General features: G+C 38.5%; 2 protein-coding genes across 2 annotated transcripts; one reads left to right on the top strand and one right to left on the bottom strand.

The window, feature by feature from the left end:
* Positions 1–965: 965 nt before the first annotated feature.
* akr7a3 (aldo-keto reductase family 7, member A3 (aflatoxin aldehyde reductase)) lies at positions 966–4,856 on the top strand. The gene is made up of 7 exons (XM_017408734.3): positions 966–1,431; positions 2,406–2,593; positions 2,699–2,803; positions 2,962–3,058; positions 3,544–3,643; positions 3,741–3,870; positions 4,524–4,856. The coding sequence occupies exons 1-7, from the start codon at positions 1,137–1,139 to the stop codon at positions 4,683–4,685; spliced, it is 1,077 nt and encodes a 358-aa protein (XP_017264223.1). The 5' UTR covers positions 966–1,136; the 3' UTR covers positions 4,686–4,856.
* Positions 4,857–4,891: 35 nt separating this feature from the next.
* On the bottom strand, positions 4,892–8,358 carry mrto4 (MRT4 homolog, ribosome maturation factor). The gene is made up of 8 exons (XM_017408735.3): positions 8,254–8,358; positions 7,960–8,018; positions 7,777–7,880; positions 6,660–6,741; positions 6,504–6,571; positions 6,269–6,420; positions 5,317–5,393; positions 4,892–5,225 (listed from the first exon to the last, which is right to left on the bottom strand). The coding sequence occupies exons 1-8, from the start codon at positions 8,279–8,281 to the stop codon at positions 5,085–5,087; spliced, it is 711 nt and encodes a 236-aa protein (XP_017264224.1). The 5' UTR covers positions 8,282–8,358; the 3' UTR covers positions 4,892–5,084.
* Positions 8,359–9,964: the final 1,606 nt, after the last annotated feature.

Here is a 9,964-nt window from a genome sequence, read left to right as displayed (position 1 = left end):
TTTCATTGCCCTCATATGTGCTCGTGACCCGAAAGAGTCCCGGGTCAGAACTGCCCGTAACACCGACTTCCATCCTGCAGGTTGGTTTCATTCCAGCTTCCAAACCAGACCCAGAGCCACACTCCTTCCTTCACTGCTGCAACCTGAATAAGTCCAATTAGTCTGATTACAGCCAGCTGGCTTTGTTTAGGGTACTTTCTGAGTGCAGAAAACGCATTTCTAACCCACAAAGTTCACCCCAAATCAAAGCAATGATTGTTCATGCAAAGATTTAGTGTTTTTTGTGTACTTATGTAGTATTTTCATCACACAAAAGTCAAAGAAATAAAGTAGCGCTGGATTAAATCTTAAATCAAAACTTCATTTTGAACATAACCTGGTCATCTGAGTAATTAAACCTAATTATCAGTCAACTATTTCTGAATCATCTGGGAAAAAAACATGAATGAAACACAAACTCACTTGTCAGTGCATCTCTAAAATCATGCCATGTGTATTAATGTTCATTTAATAGTGTTTTTGTACAGAGACCAGAAGACAGTGTACAGCACAATAGAACTCAATTATGACCATTTATTTATTTGGTAAATATTTTGATTCTAAATCAGCACATTGCAAAGTGCACAAAATTAGCCAGCAGACAAAACAGATGTCACATTGCTAAATATATATTCATTCAAATCAATCAGTTTTGTTCCGGTTATCACTAAAATGTTACATTCGGTTAAAAGCAAACAGGCTATTGGGTTACAGTTTTAAACACTTTAAAATTTTTAATGACTAAATTGCTTTTTATTAAATTAACTATTTGGATTGTATGTGTGACAGAAAGAGTTTAGACTTAAAATGAAGAGTTGCTGCCACCTTGTGGTCACAAGTAGTAACTACACCCACAGGCAGACTGGCTTATGATAAACAGACTTGAACAAATATTTACTTATATGTAAAGACAGGAAGTCGTCACGAAGCCGAACTTTGTTCTGTCTGTTCAAACAACAAACAAAGTAGAAAAGCAGCGGAATAGAGAATCTGTTAGTTGATTTTCACGTTTTATATCGTGTAGGTAACTTACCGACGCTCCCTTATTCCACGTCGACCTTTGACCTTCGTCACAGGCTGAGCTAACGTCCCGTAGCATGCTGCGGGTAACAACAGCTGGACTCTGCACTCTCCGACAGGCTCGAGGTATAAAACCCAATTTCGCACACCTGCCCAGGTTTGTGGCCCGCAGAAACATGTCGTCGGGAGCCAATAAGCGGCCGATGAGCTTACTGGGAACAATGGCGTTCGGGGGGCGAGCTGACGCCGAGCAGAGCCGGGAGATGGTGAAGGCTTTCCTGGACAGAGGACACAACCAGGTGGACACGGCGTTTATGTATACAGACGGAAAGTCGGAGACTGTCATAGGAGGCATGAGCTTACCTAAGACAGGTATGCAAGAAGTAGTTTTACTGGTGTCAAGCTTGGATTCTGCGTAGGTTTGTTAACTTTTATTAATTGGTGGATTACAGCCAGGTGCGTTTGTTTTACTCATGCACACATTGACGGTGTAGTAAAGCGCAAAGGTTTTCAGCCAAACGTCAGGATCCAGTTTGCTTGGAAACCTGTGTGCAGTTCTCATTCTGACCACAAGGTGTCAGCAACTTTCCATTTTACAAAATTAAAAGCCTTGAAGTTAATTTAGGTAAAAAATGGTCAAAGCAATTTGTTTTAATTCCCCAATATTTGTGAAGTAATTGGCCTCACCTCCTCACATTTGGTATAATTAAAATGCCCGAAATGTCCTCTGTAGAAAGCAAAAGGAGTTAATTCAATAGTATGCAGTGGGTGGGAGACATTCAGGTTTACAAATGTCCTCCACAGAGGACCGATTTGAACTACTGGTAGTCAGGTGTAAAACTGTATAATAGTAAATAAATGGCAGATCTATGTTGGTGACATGCTGTTTGTTTTTATAACAATAAGAAATTACATTTTCTGCAACAATGCGGACTGATCGCTGAGCTGAAGAAGCTGAAACTGAATTGTGAAAGTTAAAACAATCAGAAGAAAGCTAAATTGGCAAAACAGTAACTAAAAGATGAAACAAACATAATAGCTAAAATCTAAAATCCAGCACTTATTCTGAAGATTTAAAAGTTTTTAAAGAAATTGAAGTTTTCCACTCATATCACTTGGAATTAAAATTGTACGTAAAATAAATGTTATAAAAACCTAGCTGTAATGTCCTGAAAGGAGCTGCATGTTTTGATGCATAAAGGGTTGAAGTAGCTGAAGATGTGCTCAAGTAGTTAGACCAAAAAAAACACATGGAAGAAACTCTAAACAGGAAAACAGCAGTATGAATGTTCACACGTTTACATCACGACTTCAGTAAGACGTGATTTTTCTTATTTTTGTCAAAGTGAGCATAGCTACGAAGGCCAACCCCTGGGATGGGAAGACGTTGAAGCCAGAGAGCGTGCGCTCCCAGCTGGAAACCTCCCTGCAGAGGCTGCAGACGGACTGGGTGGACCTTTTCTACCTCCACGCCCCCGATCACCAGAACCCCATCCAGGATACTCTGAGGGCCTGCAACGAGCTCCACCAGGAGGTCCGACAGTCTGCCACCTGAACCGACTGGAGGCAAAACTGAACGGCTTCTTTAGAGTTTATCCTGTTTTTAAATGTAATGTAATGCCAGAATTATCACCCTCAGGGAAAATTCAAGGAGCTGGGTTTGTCAAACTACGCATCGTGGGAAGTGGCTGAAATTGTGTGCATCTGCAGACACAACAACTGGATTGTTCCCACTGTTTATCAGGTGCTTCTTGACTTATTACAATCACATAAATAGACTGTAATTGAAATTTGGTTACAACAACAAGATAAAATGAATGGGCAAAGTCAGATATTAGGGCATTTTTTTAGATTAGTCTTGTGACTGCATTGCAATGTTCCATTTCTTATGACCCTCTGCAGGGAATGTACAACGCCACAACAAGACAGGTGGAAACAGAGCTGCTGCCATGTTTGAGAAACAATGGAATGAGGTTTTATGCCTACAATCCTCTTGCAGGTAGTGTGTGTGTTTGTCTTCTGTGATGAGTTAGAAATCAGATGTTGAATCTTAATTTTTAGCTGTTAGCAACATTGTTAGTTAACCACTTTAGTAAACTTTACAACTTTAAGAGCTATGGAACTGTTTAAAAAAATCTCAATTAGTGAACCTAATTTCTTAATTATGCATCCTGATGTTTGTAATCTTTAAAAGGAACAGGCACGTTTTTCCTTTACAAATAATTTCAAAAGAAAACATGATGGTAACCTAAAAATTCCTAAACATTCACTCATATCTCCCCAAAGACTCATATTTAATTTATAAACACATATGTGGCACTTCACTGTTTTTAATTGTAATTTGTGTAAGCTGTTTAATTCTAGTAACCTATCAAACCAAATCAAAATCTAAGTTTTTCAGTCTAGTTTTGACATTAAATGCATCTGGAGGGACAGCTCTGATTGATGACTGTCAGCTCTATGACTCGACTCCTCTTCCTCCAGGTGGTCTTCTGACAGGGAAGTACCACTTTGAGGACAAAGACGTCTCTCAGCCTGCAGGACGGTTCTTCGGTAACAGCTGGGCTGCAGTGTACAGGGACAGGTGAGAGACCGGCGGCTTGTTTTTACAACCACTTCTCTCTGGGAGCGCACGTCGGCACTGCAATTAACCGCGATCGTCGCCCCCTTTCCTGTGTCAGATACTGGAAGCAGAGTCAATTCCAGGCCATAGATGCGGTCCTCAAGGCGTTAGAGATCGCGTACGGATCGGAGAAACCCTCCCTGACTTCTGCTGCCATGCGCTGGATGTACCACCACTCACATCTTAAGGTTTGTACCAAGACACGGGATCTGGGATTAAAGTTTCCACCAGAAGCTTGTAGAAAAAGTGCAAAGGTTTACCAAGTTCACATCCAAACAGGCATCATTTCAAAATGTATTATTTTTCATTACTATAAGTTGTACTAATACAAATGGTACTTATTTATGTGTTTTATATTGCAAGTGTTAGTGCTTTTAGAGGATTATTTTGCTTTTATTTGTCACTAACCTTTGAAGTCGTGACGTCTTTTTTTTTTTTTTTGTATCGACTTGGATCTAAATAATTGTGCTAAAAAAATTAAAGATCTAAAGAAATTTTGAAATTAATTTTTGAGTGATTGACATTTTAGACAGCTCAGGATTTTGTACACATTTACACTGCACAATCATGTTTCTACAGCGGCTCAAAATAGAGAAATAAACCCTTTAAAGTGTAAAAAAAAAAAAACTTTAATACTAAAGGCCTGTAACATCTTTCTATTGGAAAGGATTGAGGCAGTTCTATTCAGTTGTAATATATATTCCACCACTAGATGTCACTAGTCTTACACATTGTTAAATCTTCAGTAATATTAATTTTGTCTTAACTTGTTTACGCAGCTGTTTTTGCACTATAAATCAAAACCATCATGACTGCTTATCCTGTAAAACTCTGTTTCCAGGGTGATCTCGGAGATGGAGTGATCATCGGCATGTCCAACATGGAGCAACTTCAGCAGAACTTGGCTGCAGCCGAGGAGGGTCCTCTGGACCAGAGAGTGGTTGATGCCTTCATGGAGGCCTGGAACCTCGTAGCCCACGAGTGTCCAAACTATTTCAGATGAAGACCCTCATTCTACCTTTTCATCTCAAGTTACAGAAAACAGATCAGCTAAAGCGTTTTCCTTTAAAGTTTCCTGAAATCACAGATAAGACTAGTTCTGTTCTGATCTTTCTTACACTTAATTGTATAAATGTAAAAATTGTGCAGTTTCAAATAAAAAACAACTAATGCATTTTCATAACATTATTTATAAAATGTGTAGTTTAAGTGTGAATATTGGTGTTTATTTAAATAAACACTACAATGTTAGAGACAGTCGCTCAGGACATTGATGTGGTGACGTATACAAGACTTTCTTTAACTTTTTTCTGAACAACTCAGTCCAATGATGAATTTCAAGATGCACAAGCTTGTTTTAAAAGATTAAAATAAATTATCAAAGGCTTCAAAATACAAGGTTTTATTCTACACTGTCCTCCTCCTCTTCATCATCCTGTGCAGGCTCCGCTGCTCCAGCCAAGTTCTCAAACTCGCCCGTTTCTGAGTTCCACACACAGTTTATCTGCACTTTGAATTCTGCCATCTCGATGGCAAAGAGTTTCTGTGAACCAACCAGATAAACAAAAGATGATTCGATTTAAATGAAACAAATAACTTCACCTGTGTGTCAGGTCATCGGTGCAGGAACTCACCAGAACCCGAGCCTGTTCAGGAGTTAAAACGTCTCCTTCTTTACAGACTTCATGGTCTTTCAGCAACGTTATCACTCCTGTCAAAAAGAGAAAAACTTATGTTAAGCATCCAGATTTAAAATAAAACTGATACGTGTACAAGACAGACTGATGCTGGCAAGTGATTCTTTATAGTAAAAGCAGAGTGATTTCTTCAACCTCCTGTTTACAAGCAGCTAAAAACACATCGAGACCAAGTATAACCAACACAGTCAATGTTTGAGTGCAATTTTTAGATTCAGATCAGCTCCATCACACTCCATAAGAAGTCTGTTTGAGGTCACGTTGGTTGTGAGACATTTGTTTTTGTACACATTTCATAGTATACGAGACATATGGCTGAGAACTCCTGGGAAGCTCCTCCCTCATACAGCGCTTAAAACAGGTTTCTCCCTGCCGGCTTCTCAACTCTCCTGTCCTTGTTTTGTTGGAACAGCTAGAAAGATGGCTGTATTTTTTAACAGCCTCAACCGGCTGCTTCTCAGCAGAGCAGAAGAAGCAAAATGACTCCTTTAGAGCTCACCGGCTTTTCTGCATAAACACGCCCACAACTTCTGACCAATCGCACAACACTTGGTGCAAACCCCTGTGAGAAAAGTTCGGCCAAGGTCTTGTGTCAAGAACAAAATGATGCAATTTTTGTCACGCAACCACATGACTGAGAGCTGACTTCTTGACTTCTCATGGAAGATGAGAGCTAGAAATCACAGTGATTTATATTAACAAACATTCTTAAAACTACACTTTCTACCATAACCTCTTCTATTGTGCTTTGCACCTTAAAAATTTGTCAAAAGGTTTCTCCAACATGAAAACATCACTAAAAACCGAGAATCTTCTAAGACAAGCTGAGAAAATATCACTTTTATCGCAATTCAGTCCAAGAGATCTTTGTGCATCTAAAAATTCCTACCTTTCTTTAGAGCAGTGGGAAGTCCCAGCTGCCTCAACTGAGGCTCCATTGAGTGAGGAAACTGTTCAAGAGGACCCTCTTCCAGCGTTACGTCCATCTGTGCCTGGTTGCCTGCACGAGCGTAGTCCATCTCTTTGAACTGATTGAAGAATCTGTGGGAGGAACAACACTCGATCAGCTGATGAACAAAATTTAGAGAAGAACTACAACAATGGGGACATAAAATCTTACTTACTCTAGTACTTCATCTTTTGTTTTGTTAGTGAAAAGCACTCCCACCTCTCCACGCAGATATTTGCTGACCTGATCATCAAAATCATAAAAATCTTAAGTCAGCTGAATTTGACGGCTGTTAATGTAAGTCTGGCTGAATTTTTGAGTCATTTCTTACCTTGTGCAAATTATCTTTGTATTCATCTGTTTGACCTTTTCCCAAAGCAAGAATCATGACTTTGTTTTTGCCAAAGAAGAACCTGTGAAACCCAAACAAAAATCAATCACACTTTTGGCAGAAAGAAAGTTAGATGTTGTAAAAATAAAAAGGTGTTTCAATAGCGGCCCTTACCTAATCACACATAATAGTTTATTTTAATCAAAAACTACATAACCTTTTCAACTTAGAGCTGACCTATATGTATGTTTATAAGTTAGAGCCTTTTCTTGTGTCCTAAATTACCTTTTTAAATGTCACCTCACTAAACCGTCAACACTGTACTCTGAATCTTATTGGTTCAAATTAATCCCCCGACTGTGATTGTGCCAGGTCAATCCCAGACTGTCCCATTGACCTCTGATAATCTCCAATACTCCTGCCATACAGCACTATGATAAGTACGACAAATCCTTCACACGTCATCATGTTACCAGAGCATTTTATAACTGGATTTAAGATTGTAATTATTGCTTTAAAAGCAAATTTGTGACAGGATCCAGAATACTTAAATTAATCCAAAGATCCAGATTAAATGGTCAAGATGTTTCTTCTGTAAAAACCTCCATCAATAGGTGCCCCATCATTCCTCTTTTAACTCAACTAAACTTTATCTAAAAAACACAATTCAAAGTGCTTAAAACAACAGAGACGAAAATAGACATGACAATGAAATAAAATATAAAAACTCCTAAAAACAACTGAAATACTAAAATAACTAAATAAAAAACAATAAAATAAAAATCAGAATCAATGCAAAAGCATTAGAGTAAATGTTAAAAACATTAAAACAACACAAAAGCCAATTAAATTTATTTTTTCAAATAAACTTTCAAGTCTAGTGTCCTAAATTTAGATTCATTTATTTCTTTTTTTACATTATTTCTGAATGTCCTTGAGTTTGTACGTGAAATATCAAGTATTTGGTCATTTTCTTCCTATAGTGTCCTTTTAAAAATAATTTTGTGTTGGAAACTTTGAGTTAATGCATATTTTTATTGATAATAATTATAATAACAATAATAGCAGCAACTGAAAATTTTTTATAAAATTGAAATGCAAAGATGCTACTTATTACCTGCTGTGTTTCCATGCTGTCCTAATGTCCTTAAGCCTGTTATTCCTCATATTTTCCACAGAAAATATAAACAGGTTTCTGTAGGTGTCCACACATTTCCGTAACTACAGGAGAAGAGGAAATATTTTAACACAACCATCTGATATCACCCTAAACTGTGACAGCAGACCAGAAAACACTCACCTCTTCGATTAACTTCTGTTTTGATTCTAGTCCTTTCTTGGTAGTTTTAGTTAAGGAAACTGAGGGGGGAAATCATGTGAAAAGAGTTCAGTTAGTTACCTTTCTGAGATAAGTGTGTAAAACAGCAGAAATTACAGCCAAGCTAAAGCTAGTTAAGCTAACGTTAGCTTGTTATACTCTCATTCTGGTCCCATTTATTCTTCCGTAATAAATATTATAAATTAGCAACATGTTAAAAACAAACCCCGACCCAATATGCTGCACTTAATTCAATCTGAAACGTTTTTTGCTAACCTTTCTTGTCTCTCTTTGACTTCGGCATGGTTCACAGCAGCAGGCGCACACGTGAAGCAACTAGGACCCCAAATGTTTCTGTTTGAGGTAGTAGCTGTCCCGGTGGCGCCTGAATACAAACAAAAACGTGGCCTCTAGTCGTTCTTGTTTGGGAGTTTAATTGTGAAATATTCTTAAAGACTTTTTCATTTTAATATTTATGAATAGGTAAATGCCACGGACAAAAATTAGGAACTCAGAAGAAGTCTCACTTGTACGGTGCACATGCTAGTGAACTATGTGAATTATTTAACTTGCAGGGAGTTGGTCTATTTAAAAATCCACAATAATAAATAATATTTTGCCTAAACCCCTGTGTTTATAATTAAATTTTATTCACGTAATTGTTATGTTTTCTTTTGTCTTTGTTTTTGTTTTTTTTAATTAGGCGGATGATAATGATACGCTTTGCTCCTCTTGAGCCTTATGAGCTTCCGTAGCATTGTGCCCATGTGACGCACAGAAGCAGAACTTCTGTCAGAAGTGCTGATCACGAAGACAACTTATGTGTTTTTTATTATTATTTGCATGAAAGCAAATAAAAGCTGAGGAAGGAGCAGTTTGATGCTTTTGTCGTCTCTGAAACATCAACATTGTGACATTTTTACGTCTAGAATTGGTACCAAAGTGCATAATTGTTGTCATCAGAGGTGTGCGGTGTTATCAGGCAACTCCCAGAGCCTCCAAAAGTCAGTCAAAACAGTGAGTGTAGCTCACCAGACACAAGAGATTCCCTCAAAGGAAGCATTACCAGCACTTGACAGAGTTTGATATAGGTTGCATTGTGGGTTGGCATGAGGCTGGGTGTCCAGGCGTGTGGGTTGTACAGATGTTATTGTGGCCCGTGTTCGAACTGGTGGGTACATGAGGGCAACCACAACATGTCGTGAAGGTTCTGGTCAACCAAGCCAGACCACATTCAGGGAGAACGGTCTTATCATGTGCCAAGGATGACAGAACTCACGATATCTGCGCCTGCCATCTGGATGCAGGTATCGGACTGTTTGCAACCTCCCACACTGTGTCACAACTGGCGTCAACCGGACTACGGGTTCATTGCCTCATGCGTAGGTTGCCAACAACATCAAAGCAGGGACGACTGCTTTCAGAGCGCCGTATTATATTCAGCAGCGATTCTCTGTCCTGCATAAGAACAAGTCAGATCCAGTGCTGATCTGTCAGATGTCGAGGCCCAGTTACAACAGCTGTGGGCTGATATTATCCAGGCCCAAAGGAGCACCTCGCCTGACTGACATGAGACCAGCAGCATTACTCATTTGTTTTGACACTGTAACCATTGCAATGCAGTCACAAGACCTTTAATTTTATGTCCACACTCCTTCTACGATGTTGGTGCTTTTTTTGTTTTGTTGTTTTTTTGTTGTTGTTAGTGAACATTTTAGAAAAAGTGAAGCTGTCGCCTGCTTTAAAAAAAGGTGGCATTATAAAAGGACTGATTGCTTTTATAATATGTGCTGAAGCAACAAAATGAAAGCGTGAGATTTTCATTAGGTTCCCTTTATTTGTGCAGCAACGGTTCTTAAAAGTCATTTTGGACACTGAAAATAAATAAATAAATAAACAACTACCTTGAATGAAGCACAGTTCAACTCAGTACATCTAGTTTAAATTTAACCCACTTCAATTCATTCAAATCCAATCACAGTTCATT

The sequence above is a fragment of the Kryptolebias marmoratus genome, linkage group LG4, assembly GCF_001649575.2.
Source record: "Kryptolebias marmoratus isolate JLee-2015 linkage group LG4, ASM164957v2, whole genome shotgun sequence".
In the NCBI taxonomy this organism is placed as follows: Eukaryota; Metazoa; Chordata; class Actinopteri; order Cyprinodontiformes; family Rivulidae; genus Kryptolebias; species Kryptolebias marmoratus.
The sequence above is the reverse complement of the archived record's forward strand: the minus strand, read 5'-3'. Positions and strand labels throughout refer to the sequence as shown.

Excerpts from the sequence above, each read along its gene's own strand:
- mrto4 (XM_017408735.3), bottom strand. The coding sequence starts at position 8,281 with ATGCCGAAGTCAAAGAGAGACAAGAAAG. Across the intron at positions 8,019-8,253 it reads GTCAAAGAGAGACAAGAAAG|TTTCCTTAACTAAAACTACC; the intron begins GTTAGCAAAAAA and ends TTCCCCCCTCAG. Across the intron at positions 5,226-5,316 it reads CTGAACAGGCTCGGGTTCTG|AAACTCTTTGCCATCGAGAT; the intron begins GTGAGTTCCTGC and ends GTTGGTTCACAG.
- akr7a3 (XM_017408734.3), top strand. The coding sequence starts at position 1,137 with ATGCTGCGGGTAACAACAGCTGGACTCTGCACTCTCCGACAGGCTCGA. Across the intron at positions 1,432-2,405 it reads CATGAGCTTACCTAAGACAG|TGAGCATAGCTACGAAGGCC; the intron begins GTATGCAAGAAG and ends TTTTTGTCAAAG. Across the intron at positions 3,059-3,543 it reads TGCCTACAATCCTCTTGCAG|GTGGTCTTCTGACAGGGAAG; the intron begins GTAGTGTGTGTG and ends CTCTTCCTCCAG.